This window comes from Camarhynchus parvulus, chromosome 1A (genome assembly GCF_901933205.1).
Source record: "Camarhynchus parvulus chromosome 1A, STF_HiC, whole genome shotgun sequence".
In the NCBI taxonomy this organism is placed as follows: domain Eukaryota; kingdom Metazoa; phylum Chordata; class Aves; order Passeriformes; family Thraupidae; genus Camarhynchus; species Camarhynchus parvulus.
Window position 1 is genome coordinate 45,900,634 of NC_044586.1, and position 21,720 is coordinate 45,922,353.

At 36.8% G+C, this 21,720-nt stretch overlaps 1 protein-coding gene across 1 annotated transcript in view; it reads right to left on the reverse strand.

Annotated features, from left to right (window-relative positions):
* The window catches only part of TFEC (transcription factor EC), an 86,646-nt gene that overhangs the window by 16,327 nt on the left and 48,599 nt on the right, over positions 1–21,720 (reverse strand). Inside the window, exons 2-3 of the mRNA XM_030960170.1 lie at positions 16,596–16,838; positions 14,363–14,458 (exon numbers count right to left, since the gene is read on the reverse strand). Coding sequence (XP_030816030.1) covers positions 14,363–14,458; positions 16,596–16,838 — 339 coding nt within the window. The remainder of the gene's footprint in view (positions 1–14,362; positions 14,459–16,595; positions 16,839–21,720) is intronic.

Below are 21,720 nucleotides of genomic sequence, written 5' to 3' on the forward strand. Positions count from 1 at the left end.
TGAGGTAAAGTCTCCCAGTTCTATCACATACTGTGAAATGAAGCAATCAGATTTCTTATTGAACACATATAAGTAACATGCTCATTTTTAAACAAGAGTTTTATTACTTAGGAAAACTGAAAATTCTTGAATACCATTAGAAATCACAACACCAAGTCAGTTTTGAAAATCTGCTTATACATTTGATCTCTCAATGAAAATACTTTTTTAAAGAATGTTTGGAATTCAGATGAGTATTACTCAGAACAAGCTTAGTTCAAGATGCAGGATTTGAATGCTAAGAACATTCTCACGTTAGATACCTTTGTTTCATTTGAGGGGTAAACTGACAAGTCTTACAGAATTCACTGCAGTTTTACCTTTGCATTTTCTTTGTTCCAGTGATAGGAACAAAGACATTACAAGAGTGAACTCATATTAGCTCTCATCATGTTTAATTACTTCCTATATTCATGTAAATGAATTTGATTTATTCAAATGATATGAAAACAGAATGACATAAAAAAATTGAGAGTCAATGTGACTCCTACACTCCTGCACATCCAGGTTCCAGTGGACTTTGGCAAGGCTGTTCTATGACTTAGGCCTCTGTTTTTGGGAAAAGTTAGGGAATATTAACCACTGAAAATAATATAATTAATAAATAATCTAAGAAATGAGAAACACGTATGTGTCATTCTTTACATAGTTCACACAGCTGTGTACATAAGTTCAATAGTTTGCATGACACTGGCGGCAATCTTCAATTGAGTAGATTATCAATGCCATTAATTAAAAAAACAGGCATGTAAACCAAAGCTTGATACAAACATGAGATACTTAATGGATTAGTTCTAATTTTCGGACAGAAATTCAAATTTTTCCTTGAAAGATAGTGAAATTTCTAAAGTCTACTTAAATTTCTAAAGTCTGAAATTCACCTGAGGGCCCTGAGAGAGCTGGAAGAAGAGCTCACTGAGTCATCTTGAGTCATTCACCAGAAGTCCTGACTAACTGAGAAGGTCACAGTTATTGGAGTAAATGTGGTGCCCATCTACAAGGCGGGCCAGAAGGCAGATGGACAAACAACAGGCCTGTCATCTTGACACAGATGACAAGAGATGTTATGGAAAGTTACTGCCAATTACACTATCAACTGTCACTTTCTTCTGTGAATTTAGTAGAAATCTGAATTATTTTGCAATGGCCACTATGACAGATAAGTGGCTTTGTAGATATGGCCACTGGTGGTCTCCCTTTGACACACTCATTCATAGTTAACACAAAAAATCTGCTATGAATTATTGTGCAAGATATAATTCTCAGTGTCAGGATTCAGGATCAGGAGAAGAAATAGAAAGTTATTAATGTGACCTGTTTTGGACACCTGAGTGTGTCCAAATGAACTGAATGATCTCTGTCCCTTATTCTTGACTCTGAAGAAAGTTTGGGGTGAATGTTGCAGGCCTCCCATGTGTACCTTCTCAAGCAATCTCACTGGGCTCCTAATGTGAAAGTCTCCAAATAAACTCTTACATTAAAAATCGCATAAGAAAGACTTCCTTTAAAATTAATAATTGTTCTGATTACCAGAGACTTTTATAATATACAGTCAAAAATATGTCAAAGTATTTTGTTGAAACTGTCTACCTGAATTTGCTCTGCTTTGATATCAAGTATAGAAAGTTCCAAGGAATTTCTTTGCTGATGTTACCGAACACTGAGCAATCTTATAGTAGAAATTGGCTGATTTTGATACGACATGAGGAAATATACTTTTTGTCTGACAAAACAGGAAGTCCTTTTAGAAATGTAGACATCTGTAAGTAACTAATTTTCAAATTATAAAATCAAAATATATAACACAATATGTTATAGAAATTGTGAGTCAAAATATATCCAGCTGTTTGGATGTGTACCAAAATTCCATACATCGTAATGCAATTTATTGCTTCTAGTGTTTAAGCAAGGAAAGTTGTTGCAGTGCTGAGGCTTCAAATAGCCTCCAGGCCTACATTAAAAGATAAGTTCATATATATATACATACACACATAATTTCACAAAAATTCAACACAATGTTACTAAAGGTACAAATCACCTAAAATGGCACAATTATACAATATGTGTACAATGATGATCTTACAATTCTATAGCGCTGTGAAACTTGATGAATCCCAAAAAACTTTAAAAATCCAGCTGATTGCACCATATCAAAAGCATGTTGTGGTTTTCAATTTAGATGTGGAAACACAGGGTTTTGGGTATGAAAATTCCTAGGTACCAGCAAACCATTTATCTTGCAGGTGTCATGTTGGTTCACACCTGTGTTGTTCTGAGAAGCCCTTGTAAGTCACATAATTTCCAAACCTTGCATTCATTATACTTATGTTTATGTATATATTTCAAGGAATTTAAATGCAAGTGGTTCATAAGGAATGAGAACAGAAATATTAAAAATAGCAGAATATAATAAGCCATCTTTCCCACTTCTGAAATACAGCCAGCTTTGGATAAAAGATCAACAACCTTTAGCACAGCAAATGGTTAACTGGGAATAACCAGTGACAATGTAGTACAGGAAGAGAATAATACAATTTCTAATTAAAACTGCAAGGAGCATTGAAGAAAGCAGGCTGTAATTAACGAAGTTAGCATTTGGCAAGGACACTGGGGTTAACATTCTTCCTTTTGTATAAAGTGTCATGGGATCTTCAATGCCTGTGCGCTGACTGGAACATGAGAATTTCCATTCATGGGGTTCAGTCCTGAAAGATACTCAACTTTGAAGCTTAGACCAATTATAAAAGCAAACTTCAGCTGGACTACCTGAGTGAATACACCTCACAGGCACCTGTGACCTTGTGCTTGCTGACAGTGTCCAGGGGAAGTCCTATGGAGGTCTCATCGAGAGAAGATTGCTGTGTTCAATACTTGGGTCTGAACTGCTGTGCAGGCAGGATTGTGTAGCAAATACTAAAGGTTTATTAACAGCATGGATGACTAGCAATGGACAGCTTTGATTACAATTTGCAGTCTCTAATACTAAGTTTGGGGAGGTTTTATAAAGGAAAACATAACGTGAAAGACATTGCCTTATGAAAGGAAATTATATGGTATTCCAAATCTTATAGCATGAAAGCTGTTGGTAAATATCATGTAATTTTAAGGAAGACTTAGCATTTCCATATTTTCCAAGAGAAGGATTTTGAATGCAGAAATAAAAATATACCAATACAGGTTGTCTATGCCAATTCACATCTAGTCCCTGAACAGGTCTATGTCACAAAAGTGTTTACTTGTATAATCACATATTATTTCAGTATTTTTCCATTTTGACTAATCTTTGCAAAATGTGTTTGTCTTACAGTACAATTCGAGTCTGTAAGGATCATGGTTGTATCACAGTGAGTGTTGCCAAACTAGAAAATAACAGAACAACCTTTTCCAAATCTAGAATTTTCTTAATTTGAGAATTCTGCTGAAAATGGTAATTCCCAGCCTGGACTAAAAAGCATTTCCTGGACCTTGAGTTTCATTTAACATATCATTACATAATCTAGTTCATGAGCCAATAATGCTCTGTCTAAAATCAATTAGGTTTCACATCCCCAATTGTTTTTATTTGGAGTATGTTAAAAAAGTTGACTGATTGCAAATTATTGTCAAAAAGCTTATCTTTTATTTCCATTTGTAGACAAACTTTATTTTGTTTTGTGTTCCTTTAACATATATATCATTGTTTAATGTTGTCTCCCACCAGGTGACTACTGGGAGTGAACATAGATCCTTTGAGACTTTGCTTTGCTAAATGGGACAGGCTGTGGTTCTTCAGACAGACTTCCCATGCAATGACATGTTCTAACAAGAGCCTGTCTCTACCTTTTCTGCTTTGAATTAGTTTTTCTGAAGGGTGGACACCTTTTTTGCCTATATATTTTTTGCCTATTCAAAGAGTTTCGTGACCAGCAAATCCCACACTGGATATTTCCTCATGTCTCTTGGAAATCAGTCTCATGATGGATACTAAGATCATATTTATCTCCTTTATGCCATCCCATCATTTTGATGGCTTGTAGTTATCCCCTGAACAACTAATGTAACCAGATCTTTTTCTGTCAACTCCAGTTAATGAGTTCTCAACTTACTGCAGACATTCCTGTTATTAGTATTTAAATGAATGATCTTCCACTCAGTACTATTACATTCCGTCCATTTAGACTATTCTGTCATCACAGTCATATAATTCTTCCTCTATGATACCCTCATCCTTCTTTGTATTGGCAATATTTTTACTTTTGCTACTTCAGTAAATTTCATCAGCATAAATGTATCTTTTTGTTCCAAGATCACTAATGATAATATTAGGTAAACTGAGATCGAGGATTGGTTATTGGTGCACTTCATTAATATATTTTTAATTTTAAATAGAAAAACTTTATTTTCTCTTTAGCTTGCTCCTTAGCCTGAAAGGAATTCTGTCCAGTTACTTTCTAAATAACCTGTACTGCATTTTACTAAAATGTGTTCACACACAAGGTTGTCAACAGCAAACCTTGGATATGCAGGACTAGCTAAAAAAGATTAATTCCGTTAGGAAACAGCTCTCCATAAACCCAAAGGATGATGGAGGGTGTGTTTATCTTTAAAAAGCAGACACCTGGCATGTTCTAGTCATCTAAAATGGCCAAACCCTAAGATATCAAGAGCTCTTCATAAAAGGTATCTGGACTGTCCTGACAGGTCAAAACAGTTCATCAGCCAGCCTGCTTTCCCCTGAGGAACCTGCAAACAGAAAACAGGATAGCCTGTCCTGTTGTCCAGCTGCCATTTCTCCAAGGGGGTCACTTCCCCACAGTCACACTCACAAGCCCAAGTGTGATTGGAAAGGTCAGGATGTTCCCAGAGAACACAAAGGTCAGGACCAGACTGCCTCTACCACACATCTTCATTCTGCCTGGATCAGAAGTGCTCATGAAAAGAGGCAAGTGGGAAGCAAGTAGCAGGAACAGTCCTGCTAGCAGGAACTTCCTTTGCTATCCTTTTTCCAGGGTTAATAACAGCAGACAAACAACCCACCAAGAGTGCCTGTTTCCTGCAGTAGCAGTGTGTGGCACGTTTCTGCAGCAGCTGCTGTGCTGTGCAGACCATTCTGATCATTGACCCTATTACACATGGTCAGATGGCCTGTACTGCACCTGCAGACTTGGCAAACCTAACAGGGAACCACAGCACATGGGGCTTTACTTGTCACTAGAAGCTAGCTGCCTAACCTGAAAGGTTGAGTACTGTATCTACAAGAGAAAATTTGTTTTGTTTCTTGGTAAAAATTGGTACTCACTCAGACTGCATCTAAAACAAAAGATTAGTGCAATATTTTATCATTTCCCACCCCTAAATATATCCCACTTAAATCATGTTTTCACGAGCTTAATTGATAGCAACACTTCAAGGAACAGTTTTGTAAAATGAGGCTACTTCTTCTTAGCCACAAAAAAATTTAGTACCCATCTATTTCAATGTGTTTCTTGCTTAATCATTTTAGTTAAAGGAAAAAAAACCCACAAAAGTAGGAATTTTGCACAATGTTTAGATTATTATCCATACATGCATCCCAAATACAAAAATCTCAATATGGAATTGTGTCCACAGTTCCCTTCACATATGCCATAAAAGTTTGTGTTTGTGATACTGGGGTACCAAACATAAAAACACAGTTGATTGCTTGTCATGCCTTTAAAATTTATTCATGACAGGTAAACAAAACCCTTTTTCAATCTCTCAAGTTCACAGATTGACCTCAAAATGTGCAATGAATTTGGCCAATTAGTGAGTTGATCAATAAAAGTATATTAACAAATATTAACAAATCCATTTTCTAAATAACAATACCTGGTATAATGGGTTTTTGCAGGTTTCGACAAGGGGAAAACTGGGGCAGTTCTTGTATCTTCAATGTGTGTTTTAATAAATTGTGACTTTTGGTCTTTTCAAATGTATCGCAGACAGGATGCATAATCTTGTCAATACAAATACTGTGCTGGAAAGACTAGGGTTCAGCTTTCTTTCTCAATTGCTTCAGCTTGAAGAAAGTTGAACATAAGCTGCGCTATCCTTTTTATTTTTAAGGATGTGTTTGCACTATCAATTGCCAAAGAAGCTGTTCTCAGAATATAGAAGATCCCATTTGCAGCTATTCTTGTCCTTTCTCAATTGCAATAAAAAATACTTATATTTGAGTACAAATGATCTTCAGCTATAACAACTAAAAATGCTCCAGTTTCTCTTTCTATTATGCAAAGAGACTAACAGAAAATACTATCCTTCTCAGATTTGTTTTCATCTGAAAAAATTGTATCCTCTTCTATATTTATCTTTAATATGTTTCATAATTACACAATCCTCAAGCAGGGACTTAATGTTCAGATATATTATATCAGATATTATATATTATGCATGAAAACTGGTTCATTTTTTATCATCCAATAATGATTATCAAGGTGGTTCATTATTCATCAGAGAAAAATGAACTCTCTTCATATTCCAGTCATAGTACATTTCTGCCCTGGTCATATACTTAGAAGTCCATTGTCTAGATAAATGTCTGATCAAATATGACCAAGCAAAGGAATTTTCTGGAGAATCGACCCTTTGCATGATGTACATGCCCTTTCAATTACTGCCTTTTCATTGTATGTTGTTAGCTTTTTCTTACTTTTCTGACCACAAAATTAACAGACACCGTCCAGAAGTTAAGTGATGCTGTGATAATGTCATCATCCAACTTGCAGCTGGAAATCAATTCATAAGAGTACTGCCCACAAGACCCCAGGTTCTGAAAACAAAAGATGCCAATTAAATGATAGATCTTTAGCTATTTTACTATTAATTCACAAGTAACACCAGTTAATGCACTAATTCCTGATTCCGCCTTACTTCAATTTTGTTGGATACAGCATGTAAATGCATATATCAAATCATTTAAATTCTCCCTCTAAAAGCAATGAAAAGCACCAAAAAAAGTGGAAAAATAAGACTGAGGGAGAAGTGAAAAAGACATTTATTTCTATCATACACTCAATATATTTTATGCTTTATACTATGTCCTCTGAGATGTTATCTAACACCTAAGTCTCTGAACATATTGCAGTAAGGTTTCTGTGTTCTAGTGTTTCCACATGGGTGTACCATGCAGAATTTCATTTTGGTTGAAAATCCTTTCTGTAGTGTTTGATTTCAGATAAATTCACAAATGCATATTTCTAGTGTAAATATAAATATGTATAAATATAAATTTAAATATAGTGTAAATAGCTACTTAATAAACTACTTTGCACATATATTAAAGGGCATTGAAGGCCTAGGCTGATGGAAAAGGAAGCGCTAAGATGATAATTAAAGTTGTACTTTTGGAAGTGTATGTATGAAAATGGACAAGAAATCCTTGTTTTGCACAAGGCAGTTTTGTCTTGCAGTAAAAAGCTGGACTGCACCTGGAGAACAAAGTAGCCACCATTGTTGCCTCTGAGCTCACAAGTCTTTTATTCAACCTATGTAAATGCCATTGACAGAAATTCATAAAGTTTCTCTCCAGAAGGCATCATAACCTGTATGCTGCAGACAGCAGTGAGATAAATATAAATCTTCTTTATGGCCTGCCACATCTTAAGGACTTCAAGTCTTGCATTGCTGTATACAGAGGACAACACAAGATGCAGCAGAGGCTTTGGGATAAAACAAAATCTTCTTGGTGGTCCCAAACAGCAGGAATTTGCTGGCAGATCCTGCTGCACAGGGGCTTGGAATTAATAAGGAATTCTGGGAGAGAAACCTGTTTTAACTATTCTTTTTTCTTACTGCTGTTAAACAAATGTTAAGGTCTGCGATAAAGACCATGTTTGTAAAAGGTACTTGCATACAAACAACTGTATATTTTTGAATAATACTTTCATTTCTGTATGTTTACCTTTTAGAAAGAGGAAACCAGAGAAGAGGAAAGAAAATTACCTTTTAGAAAGCGGAAACCAGAGAAGAAAAAAGAAAATTTCTCTTAGTTTCAGAGTTATGGAAACTTTACTACAGTTGCATGAAAATCGAGTCTTTTACCTCCCTTTAGCCAGAGCTCTACCCCCAAAATAGAGAAGGATTAGTAGACACTGGTCTGTTAGTGTGCCAGAGACAGAGCTGAGCTTTTTGGTCATTTTGCACAGCTTTTGAATGCTGCAGCTATGTAAAAGTAGATCACAGTTTTTCTCCTGACCCAAAGTAATGCATGCCCTTTTCTGTGAAGACCTTTCCTACAGCATGAGGTAAATTGTGCAGGCAAGAGGGCTGTACACTGCCCATTTCCACCTCAAACTACTAAATTGTGTGAAATACCAAAAGCAAGCCTTCATCTGACTTTCGCATGACATTCAAAACAGCAGTGGCAGTGATAACAAAAGATACTTCCAGCTGCAGGAAACAGGCCTGAGGAGTTCTGAATTTGTACTTTTCATAGGTAATTTTTTTGCAACTGAAGCAACTGAAAGACACAATTTCCTACCTAACACTTTTATAGTATTGAAGGAAGACAAAGAAAATATTTGCTCACCAGTTTTATTTTTGAGGCGTCTATTATTTCCTCAATAGCTACAGACTTTTCCTTCTCCTTCATCTTTCTTGTTTGTTAAACATGTAAATGATACCAGAGAGTGCTAGACAGAAGTTTATATACTTAGGTGAACTTTGATTCTTCCTTGGACTTTAAGACTAATCTAGTGTAGAATGGATTGACAAAGCATTTTCATTGATGTTATGCAGCCTTTTCAAGTTAGCCAACCTAAGCAAATGAGGTTGTTAATGTTTACTCTGGCCCTTTCTCTAAAATGGTTTTGAGCTTCAGCAGATTTTATCAATTTATAAGGGTTGCCAAATTACATCAGTATTCACTAAATAAAAAGTACTTGTGATTATGCAGTAGGGGGCTGCCTAGATCAGCAATGCTATATGCACCTCTAGTGGAAAGCTGGCTTTACTTCATGACTGAGTAATTGCAGCACTTGTTGAACAAAACACTTTGGAGTATACCTACTTGAATTTCTTCCTTCTGTATGATTCCTGAGAATGGGACAGACAGCAGCTTTTGCAATCCATCCAGATGGTCACCATCAATATTTAACAAATAATTAATACAAATAGAAATGATTAATGTCATGATGAGAAACTGTGATCTCAAAGACCTTATAATAGCAGTGAGATTTTGCAGACAGAGTGAACCATGCTTTTACTAATAAATAGAGTCTTCCTAAAATCAAATGCAGAGTTAACAGACTTTATCAGAACTTTATACCAGCTGCAGTTAATAGAATCATAAAAATTAAAGAAGGAAAACATCTATCTGTCCTATCCTGATCTAACTTGTACTCCGTACCTGTACAACACAAGGTTTTTTCCAAATGCCAAAGGAGCAAAACAAATACAAGCAAGCCATGCAGGCACTGGGGGTTTTCTCCGCAAGCTCTTTTCCTGCAAGAGTGGCAGAAGTGAAGCAATCCCACTGACTTGACTCCCAAGCAGACTGGAAATAAACAGTAGTTCCCAATCTTGGTAGAATAGGGAACTATGAGTGTATGAAATGAAAGTGAAGCAGCAATCAAAAGTTCCCTGAAGAGGTGACCCATTGCAAGATGCCACCTTTACAGGGTGCTGCCACCTTTCCCCTGGCCAGCTGTTTCCCCAGCTCGCAGCTGGCACAACCCCGACTTCCACCTCGCCCAGGTGCTTTGGCTTTCCTTCTCTGGCACTGGTTTAATTCTTCTTTTCTCAACATTCTTGCCGCTAAGGTCATTCAAGGGGATAGTTACAGAAAACATTTCTTAAATATTACAAATAAATCATAGTATCATAAAATGTTAATGGGTTGGTATTGACCTTAAAAACCATACAGTACCAACCCTCCCTGCCATGGGCAGGGACACCTCCCATCAAACCAGGCCTTAATCAAACCTGGCCTTGAACACTGCTGGGGCTGGGGCATTCACAACTTCCCTGGGCAACCCATCCCAATGTCTCACCACTCTCACAGTAAATAATTTCTTCCTACATCAACATGGGAACAGTTTTTTCTTGGCTTTATTTGGTACTGGATGTGGAAAAAAATTTGAATGAAAACATTTTCCATGAGGTAGCTTTGAATTTTCTTCCAATCTGAAATGAACTGCTCCATTTAGTTTAGTCATTCAGTATTGAGTGCACCAGCAACATGGAGCTGAAATGATTCAGCATATCAGGAGCTGGGCCTCTCCTGGTGGCTTTTTGAAATCCAATTTCATGGTAGTGCTGTGCCTGAAGCATTGCTCTGCAACTACTTCTCAGCTCTCATTGCCAGCCATCTAACTGCTACAGAGCCTCTCGCCCCAGGCTTCTTCAAAAATAGTGCTGAAAGCTCATGTTTTGCGCACCAGAAAAAAAAAGGCAACTTAGAGTCCTTGAAAACATTCACAAGATTAAATTATTTTTCTTGCTGGTCCCACCCAGGTCTGTGCAAGAGAGGCCCATGCTATTGCAGAACATAAATTTCCTGTCACTTCATTCTCATTCCAAGCCAGTCAATCTCCTAATGCTTTTGCCATAAGTTTTAGTGGACTGCATGTCAAGCAGAGAGCATTATCCTAGTTATACAGTGATTATTTGGACTGCAACAGTTATTTTCTGAATGAAATTACTGGTAAATTGCCAACTGTTTTCATACAGTGGTTGCTAGATAATTGGGTTTACTGGTGAGTCTTAGGGCTGTATATGCATATTATCAAAGCAAAACAACATTTAGTACAAAGTGATTCATAAGATCACAAGTTGTTAAATTACACCTTGAAAAGTACAGTGATCCTGATTTTTAACTCTGCTCTTTCCTCTCCTCACTGTGACTAATGTTCTTAACATCTGCTTTAATATGTTTCTTAATTTTTTCTCTTTGCTGATATTAAAAGTAATGTAGAGCAGAGCTTTTTGCTACCTGCCCTAAACTATTAATGATGGTGTAATATATGCTTTGTATTAACAGACCTAAACATCTACACTTCCTGTGTTCTGAACATTTGGAAGTACTAATATACCTTAAATTCACTACAAAATGTTAAATAGACTGTAAGGATTTTGAATAAGAATGAACTACTGATAAAAATGAAAAGTATTTACTTTTCAAATGTCTGTCACCATAGCTGACCTACATGACAGTAGTTTACTTCTAAAACTCACTCATATAATATTTGTTTCCTTCTTTTAAAGATTCTTATATGGTCAGGAGCAAACCTGCTGCTCCTAATATATACTTAGAGAAAAAATATTGTCTTATAATACACAAATACTCTGCTGTCTGTTAATTAAAATTTCATAAAACTAAATTATTACAAGGAAAATTACTTTAAATTGATGCCATCTTCAATGGTGTCTTTTTTAAATTAAATCTTACCTTCTCCATATGAACAAACAGTTGTCATTACATGATCGTTCATAAGAATATTTATGATTTATTTCAGTTATGCTTTATCAACAAAGATATAATTTGGTTTACAAATTCTTTCAGAGGAATCAAGACCTCTTGCATGTAGGGAAAATTAGTGTTACATTTTAACTGAACTTATAAAAGACTCTTATAAAAAGTAGGTTTCTGCCATTAGGGTATTCTGAAGAGCAATGGAAAGACAGGTGGAATATTGCCTAGTTTAAGCAATTCTTAAATGACCACCCAAAACCAGACAGTTTCATGAAATTGTAAATTTGGGTCCAAACACAAGCCAGATAATCCACTCCTCAGAAGCTGTAATTTTTTTAATGAGAGATGGAGGAATGTTCTTATTTTCACTTCTCTGATTCTACTAATGCATAACTGTAATTCATTAATTCAGGGTCAGACAATGAGCCTTTGAGCAATTATTCACATGAGTGATCTCACAGAATTCAATGTCTTCATTTAATGTGCCATTAAAATGGTACATGGGTGCACTTAACTAAAGTAAACATTAGTTCACTGCAACACACACCAGGTTGCACTGTAAAAAGTGGAAAGATTACTCAGCCACTGAGTAAGCCATTGAGAACACTGAGACAGAAAAATGGCATTGTGAATTTATCTTTTTCAAGAAAATATTTTGCTGAAAAAATACCTGAGCCTTTTACCACATTCTGAAAACCAAGTTAGTCCATTTCAGAATTTCAGAGATTACTCTGCACAGTTTGCAAAATCAAGACAAGTCCCAAATAAGGAAAGTCTAAAAAGAAATTCTGGAAATATTTAGGAATTATGCAGGAGAATTTTAAAGAGAAAGCCAAAATCAGCCAGATACAGAGGTAACTCAGCCTCACTGCAATCTCACTCTATGTTTGTGTCAGCCACCACAGCAGGCACCCTGTGCAGATGTCGGAACTACTACAGGTCCTTGCTGAAGTACAGCACAAACCCAGCACATCTCAGGGAAATTAGATGTTCTCTCATTCTTGATCATGCCTCCTAGTGCAATGCTTTTGTAATACACACATGTTTGGCTCAGATAAAGAAATTTCATTATGTTTAATGTGATAATGAAAAACTGGATATAGAAAAATTATTTTCTACGTGTGTCTCTATCTTTCTCTATTGCCCAGCTTATGACCAAAATTTTGCTGGCAGATTTAGGATGTTGCCTGAAAGATGGCTTAAAACCAAGTGGCATGAGCTAAATGCCTGAGATCATCTCCATATGCCTAATTCTTTTGTATATTTTTAAATTACACAATGGTAAAAGAGAAGACAGCAGAAGCAGAGACACCACTCCATTTCCTCACTCTGATGCAGTTTGCCTGCTTTGCTGAAGGCAGGCTTTATTTTGCCACAGTATTGAACAGAGCAATTTGGAAATGTGTGCTACTCCCTGGCTTACCTAGCAGCCTGCTGATTTCCTCAGCACAAATGGAAGTCCAAATACCAAATACTTGTCCCAGAGGCACTTAAAGAGTCCCAAATCTTTGCAAGTACAATACCATCAAGGTCTAAAAGACATTGCAGATTTCCTTCCTCATCAAGAGTAAGGTATTCAATAAATTTTAGAGACAAATGTCCTTCAAGGCTGAAGATAAAGGCTAATGAACCTGGAATTAGGACAGATTAACATCATCCAATTTTAAAAGGTTTTGAAGGGAGTATGACTTCAACCAAAAACCCAGAATTCATGCCTCTCATCACCATCCCACGCTATCATACCAGAAATTATCCTCCCCTTCATCACATCAATTTGAGCCAAAATATTAATTCACTCCCCAGGGACCATTTCTTTGCTATGTTCTGTACAGACATATGTGTAAATCAGTCCAGCTGCAATAGTTCTGTAGCTGGCATGCAAATAGCAGGTGTTCATGGAAATGTTAATCGGCATTAATCCTGGACTGTAGAGTGGGCAACACAGAAGAGTAGGTCTTGTCTCCTGAGGTATTTTTGGAGCCAGGGAAGTTCTGTAAGTCGGAAAAAGCTGTTCACCCAGAGGGCGATAAAGAGCCAGCACCTGACTGAGTCCTGACGCGCCCTTGGCGGATTGTCAAAGCCTGCGACAATCCTCCTGCCTTCATCAGGGCGAAGCTCCCCTTTACCGGGGCACAGTTTAAAGCCCTGAGGACAAACAGTTCTGGACATCAGCTATGGTAGAGAGGACAACATACATCCTTCTGTAAAGTGCATTACAGGTATTGATATGTACTACTTTCATAAATAATAACACACTTTGTGGTTTTATGTCCAGAAGAGCTCCATCCTTCCTCTTCAAATATGTAACGTATATGGAAACATAAATAGTCTTTGTTAGTCCACTCACATTTACCCACAAAGAGACATCATAAAATTGAAGTTTGTAAAATTAATTCTTGTGAAGATGTAACATTCCTCTTATTTGTCCTTGAAATTATTGAACTAAATGCAACTTGTCTGTATGAAAATCCAGAACTAGAGCCTTGCTTCTGGATAAGACACTGGAGAAACCACTGTACCATAGAAACTATTACATGGGGATTTTTAAACTTTTTTTTTAGTTGAGGTAGAAGGATCTTTAAGCAAGGCTTTAAATGGCTTTCTAGGGTCCAGAGACTTTTTATCCTTATTATTTTTAGCACTGCACAGACATCAGTAACTCCAATGGATTATGCACCAGGCATTTTGCTGGGCTAGAAACCAAATGCTATTCAGACCACTTATAACACCTATGTGTCACCACACTGGTGCCCTTTTCTATGATAATTATTGACAAAAAGGCAATCAGCTGAAGAGAAAGAAGAACAGTCCACTGATACTATTCCTTAGTTTCTGAACTGTGATGTGCTTGAATCACTTGAAGAAGCTTTCTAGTATAAAAAGCAAGATGAAAATCGACAAAATACTTACAGTTCTTTGCATTAGTAAAGGAGTTTCAGAACAACCTATCCCTTCATCATTAAAATTTGATTCCATATTGATTATGTCTTCAATAACTTCTTCCATCTGATAAAATGATATTTTAAGACATATCAGTACAAATAATAATGGAAAAAAGTTATTTTTAAAATACAAAGCATTAATCTTGAATATCTATTACAGCAATAAAACAATTTCAGGATTTATATCTTATAATTCAAACACTTCTATAAAATATTCACATTTTTTACTTCTTGTGAAAACAGTTGTGGTTTAGCAAGATACATCTTTCTCTTAAACACCAGCCCACACCCGTATTTAACCCCTTGTTGCAGCACCATGATCAGATGACAGGAGTGCATTGTTAAGCTGTAACTGTGACTTATCATCTTGATCAAATGTCATCTTGATCACAGTGCATTGCTGCATTGGTGCAGGAAGACTGAAAGGAACCTGTGGTTCGGCAACTGTATGAGTCACTCCAGGTTTGGTGTTACATGATGCCTTCTTGGGTAGGTAGAGGTTTTTTTGTTTAGCAGTACACTGGATACTTTTCCAGGCAGCCTTTTGGTCTCTCTTTTGATCTGGTCTGAGCCAAAAACTACTGAGGCAGATAGAATTGTTCAATAATTACTTGGGATTGAACAATAAGTATTTTGAAGGCCTGTAGATACATATAGATTTGGACAAAGTGCAACATGAGTTTTCAATTATAATTTTGGTGTGGTTCCATTCATAATATTATTTTGTGAGAGATCCCATGATAAGCATGTCACTTTTAACTCTATTATCTGCAGATTTTGGGAGCTGAAGAAGTTGTAGATGGTCCTGTGCAATGAAAGTATTGCACAGACATGGGACTTTTCATCACAGATTTTTGGCCACATGGCCTAGCACAACTCATACATGCATTCCTCTCCCTCTCTAAAACCAGAGAACACAGAACTACTGTGCCAGGAGTTGTGCCCAGACTTATCTAGGAAAGCACCATCAGGGCCAAAACAATACCAAGAAATGCTGGAAATTAAGCAGTATGAAGGAGTGTAGCTTACTGCACCAACCTGGGTGTTGGCTCTATATTATTTACTAATATATCTATAGCCTACTCTTAACCACAGGGCACACCCACATTTAGAAATCCCACTGTGGCAGCAATCCATCCCCCTGAGTCTGAGATGAGATTGTCCAAATCATTGCAAAGCTGCCAGAATCTTGCCAGTGCCAGGTATCACCCTCTCAGTCTTCACCAGGACGGAGAGTGGTACAGGGCAGTGCCCTGATCAGACCCAAAATGCCTGAGAACAGTTTCAGCACACTGCACTTTGCCAGCATGGAGGTGGTCACATAGGTGTGCACAAAGGCCATTTAAAATAGCATTTCAAAGTAGCTCCAGTAATCCATAAACCTGACTCAAAATGTCAGTTGTCAATGCAGAAGGAATGGAGAGGCCCCAGATGAACTCCCCAGGAAGCTTTATGGGCTCCCTCATGCTTAGCTACGTTACATCCAAATGCTCAAATGAGTCATGGTGTATTTGTAAGATTCTTCTGTTCTATTAAAGTCCAAGACATGATACAGCATCTCCATCTCTCATTTCTGTAGGAATTCCCCTCTTACCTAATAAACAGTCTCTTTTGAAATCTATTGAAGTATTAAAAGCCATAATGACTTACATCTCACACTGGATAAGAATCTGATATTGTATTATAGCTAAAACTCTATTAAAATCAATGGTGGCACTAAAGTTAGCATATCTTTGCCAATTTACTCAGGATAACGCACATAAAAATATAGCAGCTAACTGAAAAATGAATGAGTGATTTTTTCAGTTATGTATTGAAGTTAATCGGTATTTAACAATTTTTATGCAGCTAGGTTAATACCTTCAGACAGAAACAACTCCCATCTGAAAAAAGGATGTTTTTCTTTGCAGAGTGCATGTTCAGAAAATGTACAGCAACATATGATGTATATGTAAAAAGATGCAACAGTACATTTTATCTGGCAGCAGTCTAAAAGCTTGATCCAGCAGTAAGCTATTCACAGGCACACAAGGGAACAACCCACATAATTCAAAAGGAGACAGAAAGCAAGTGCCACAACCCCTTGAAAGCTAAGAAAGTCGTGTCTTGGCCACTTGTAGTGCAAGGAGAGTGATGTAACAATTTTGTAGAAGTAGACAGAGCCCAGTTCCCCTTTCTTTGCCCAGCTCCCAGGATCCTACCGCATTCTCGTGTTGGCCCCCGAGGGCCAGCAGCTTGGTGACCGGGCTGTCCCCGGGGCTGGCGGGGGCCATGGGGCCGCCCCGCAGGATGGAGGCCACCCCCACCGTCTGCACCGCGTGCGACTGCGACAGCGACAGCGCCTGGCCAGACAGCTTGGTGTCGAGGGTCAGGTACTGCTTCACCTGGTGCCTCTGGCTCTGCTGTATGTGGTATCTAGACTGATTTTCCAAGTGTGTTTGTACCTGGGAAGGAATAGAAATAATTGCTGAAGTTTCAAGTTGTTAGTATCAGGATTTATACATATGCTCACTTAAAAATATTTCAAATAAATAGATTCAGCTTTAATAGCACTTGGATAGAATTATTAATTTTTTTCAATTTTACACACTTGCACATTTTTTATTTCTTTACCATCTTACCCTTACACAGGTGAACAAACACTGAATAATTATAAAGAAAAACAGAACTTGAAAAGATAACCTGTTCCTGAGAAAAGACCAAAAATATGCTACACCTTTTTCTCAATTAAAAGTCTTGCGATCACTGCAATCAAATCCACATGCATATATGAACTCCAAAATTAATATTGAGTCTTTTGTACATGAAAGAATAAATAAATGCACAGAGAAATATCACCCAACCAATTTTAAATAATAACAGCAGTAGATATTCATTTACACCTCAATCCACCATTGTCCCACCTGGTAATAAGTACAGTCACTAAAATGAGGCTTTGCTGTACTTTGGCAGTAGAGTCCAAGCTGTAGTTCTGAATTACTGCTCACTATCCACAAGCTGTGCAGACTTCTTGGAGTGCCTCTTGAGGACGGATCATTTTTTAGTGGATTGAGCTTCATAAACTGAGTTGTCATGCCAAAATGGTTGATTGAGTAAGAATTTGAGTCATCCTTTGATTATAGAGATTGATAGTTGCCACTTCAAACAGGTCCCATTTCAGATCAATGTCACATTCCTGCAATTTTACTACCAGAGGAGCACTTCATACACAAACCTTACTGTCATTTCAGCCCTGTGGCTCTCTTCTCTTCCTATGGCATGACTGGTAACAAATGTCTTATCATAAATTTTTCTCAAGTGGCCTCTGTAAGCATGATTAATATTTCTTAAATAATAGCAAAAATTGCTTTGAAAACTTTGAAGACTTTTTACTGAAAAATATTGAGTCATTAAAGCAAACTCCTTTTTGATTCTCCTAAAATACATAAGCAGAGATAGATGGCCATAAAAGAAATTTTCATCTGAAGAAGTCATGTTTTCGTACATATTGCAGTACATACTTTATTTTAATCATTATAGTATAATTTTAATTGTTTATTTAAACTAATTTCTTTAAACTAAATTCATATAAAAAAGACTAAGCCATGCAATAATGAATATGAGATTAATTATTTTGATGTAAACCCTAAAGTTATTAAATAATATTCCATTAAAATATTGGTATAAAATCTTAAATACACTGGATTTTCCCCTGATTTATGTCAGGAAGGTATGTACGATATATAAGGCTGCAAAAATTTCATGTATATTTGGGATTTGCTTACATCATTATTTGTCTTAACTTGGATTTTTGTGATAATTTTAGAAACTGCATAGTGCAGTTAGTTTAAGCTCTGATTTATGATGTGTAAGGATACATGTAAAACCATAAATAATTCAGATACTTATGCATCTATTTAGTCCTTCATACTTAAGCTCATATTGAAAATTAGATACTCAAGCATTTTCTTAAATGATAATCCAAAGAAATCTATCACATGCCAGTCATTTTTGGGTAAAATCAAATATATTAGGGGAAAACAAATATGTCCCATTGGATGGCTGGAGCAAGGATTCTCTGTGTACCTTCAGTGTCTGCTGCTCTTTCAGAAGCTCCCGTGGACAATTCATGGTTGTGCTGGACTCTACACTCACTGACAGAATCCACACAGAGTGACACTGCCCAGAGCCTTGCAGTACCTAAACTGATGAAGATCTTTCCAGCAGTGCTGAACTCTGCAATCAACAACTTTGAAAACACAAATTCTTTATGTGGCATAAATGGGAGCTGGATCAACACACAGGCCACAATTGCATTTACTGCATTTCACCCCTACTAATTTTTTATCTTTAATGAAGCTGATGAACTCCTTGTCACGAGCAATGAATTTCTGCCTTAGAATTTCTACAGGCCTACCTGAAGCATAAAATCAAGAATATTGTATACCTTCAAATTAAATGGGAAACACAAGAAAATTACAGTGTCCAAGATCCTTGGACCTTGTTTTAAATGTGTTTTTAATAAGGAATTTTTAGAGATCTGCTACAAGAAAACCGCTGAAAGGTCAATGACTTGTTTGTCTTTTTTTTTCCTCTGGGCCCCAGATTGCTAGTGGCAGACCAAAATCTCTGTACATCCTGTTTTCTTAGTGAACCACCACAGGGCCATCCCACTGGGCAAAGGGGAGATCTGTGTAAGACATTCAGCTAACTGCTGATTAGGTAAAAAACAGTTTTTCAGAAGTGCTTATTTAGTGTGATAATCTTTCAGTGATTATATCCTGTCCTGAACTTACACAGGCAGGAAAAGAATTAAAGCTTTGCTGGCAGGATCTATGTTGCTGTGGTTTTGCAAACCCCTCCACCCCTTTACTGTGCCAGTTACAGGCATTACAAAGCAGAATCTTTGAGGTTAAAAATAGATCTATGCCCTGTTTTTCATCTTTACATATTCTAAATAAGTCTTAATACTCACTGCTAAAGTAAAACACTTTTTAAACTCAAACCACAATGTAAAGACAAAGCAGAATGGGAAACCTATTTTTATAATCATATTGTTAATGTACAATAAAAGTGGACTGGGGGGAGGGGATTTCATACTATGAGAAAGGAATATTGAGATTTCAAGTCAAGCCCTCCAAACCAGAACTTATTTTTAGAACTGTGCATATAATATGTGTGAACTAGGAGTAAAAACTCAAATCCTCATAATTTTATAAAACCAGATAGTCCAGTGTCTCATTCCAAGTATGACTGATTTATCCTCCATTGGGATGTTGCATGACTTCTATCTTTTATCAGTGGTATGAAGGTAAGTTTCCACTTAGATTTTCTGAATATTGCAGATGACTTTAACTCTTTTAAGTAAGTATTGCAAAAATTGCAAATGTTAAACTTTGACCTGATTTTGAGTTTCCTTTTAATGATGCATATAATATGTGTGAACTAGGAGTAAAAACTCAAATCCTCATAATTTTATAAAACCAGATAGTCCAGTGTCTCATTCCAAGTATGACTGATTTATCCTCCATTGGGATGTTGCATGACTTCTATCTTTTATCAGTGGTATGAAGGTAAGTTTCCACTTAGATTTTCTGAATATTGCAGATGACTTTAACTCTTTTAAGTAAGTATTGCAAAAATTGCAAATGTTAAACTTTGACCTGATTTTGAGTTTCCTTTTAATGATGCACAAGGAGCAGTTAAGCACTGGCACACCCACTTGCCCTGAGAGGCTGTGGAATTTCCATCCTTGGAGATTTTCAACTCTTTTCTGGACAAGGCCCTGAGAACCTGAAGAAGCGAAAGAAATCTAAAAAGAGAATGGGAAATTTGAATTGATAGTCTACATATAGAAAATATAAATAACCATTATCAAGTCTGGTGAAAAAAGAATGGTGTCAGATTAGAAGTTCAGTGAAATAAATGCAAAAAAATAAAAGACTGAAGGATCAGTTCCACATAAAGTAATCTCACAAGTAAAATAACCAAGATCAACATGGACTTGGCTGCTTAGAGACTTTAATCATGGGCATGTTTTAGATCCACAAAACACAATCCTTCTAAATAAAAAAAAAAGGAAAAAAATGAAAAAAAAATATTTTCCAGAGTAGAAAAATTTTTAATTTTTTCCCAATAATCCTAATATGATATCCTCCAGCAGTGCCAGGAGACCATTTTTTCAATTTAGACTCTCTTGAGGAATTCCCATAATCTGTGAAAATATTTTCCCAGAGTTTATATGGAATTTTAAGATTCAGATGTTGATGCTGATGTACTTTTTACTGCCACAACAGTCTGAATATAGGGTTACCTTCTCTTTTTTTTGTCTCTGTGGTTCAATGAATATTTAGTCCTTTGTTTAAAGCAGAAAAAGCATGAAGGAAGACCCTGAAATGCTTTCAGGATAGTGCATCCAATAACCTGGCACATCTGTGGAACCTGGATTCACATCTCTGACAAAAATTAAGCAGTGTGATTTGGCAAAGCAGACCTTCGAGCTCTCAGCAGACCATTTTCTATTGAATGCCTTTCTGCCATCCTATTGTTTTGTGAGATGGATGGCCTTGCTTGTTGGTATACCTGGTTTCTATTAATAGCTAGCAAAAAATAGGCACTCAGTGACCACCTAATGATCCAGACCCTGACTCAGACAAACCTCAGACACAGCCCAGGTATTAGTGTTGTTCTACTGGTACATCTGCTCTAGCCCATGGTGTAGTGGCTTACCTGGCCCTTCCTGCCAAGTGCCATCTGCAAAGTGTAACAAGGTGATGAATTTGTGCAGATGAAGTGCTGGTTCTCCTCCCAGACATTGCCTTGCAGCAGCTGTAGCCATGTACTTTGAATGCTAATTATCTAAGATTATTTGAGGTGTGCAGGACAGCATAAAATCTAGCAGTTAATAGATTATCCACTCCCTTCTAGGCACTGCTTTTGTTTAATATCTGGCTTTCCTAAACATGGTGAATTTAAAGTCTACTCAGAACCAGAAACTTCAAGCATGAAGGGAGTCAAAAGCATCCAACACAAATGCAAATATTATAACTCCACCAGTTCCACAAAGCCAAAACAGAAATGAAAACTTTGAGATGGATTTTGTAATCTAGAAAAAGATCCCAGTGCACAGGAAACTGACTATACCTATTTCTATTTTATATCTCACTGACAAGCCACTTTTGGGAACAAGAACATAATAGCCTTTCAGAATTACAGATGCATATTCAGACTTCTTCAATTGCTCTTTCTAATTTGAGCACACATCATCATGTTGTAACACTGCAGTACAGTTGTGTAACACCTTTTCCCATATTCACACTGTTTGCTTTCATTTCTAATACATTGCAC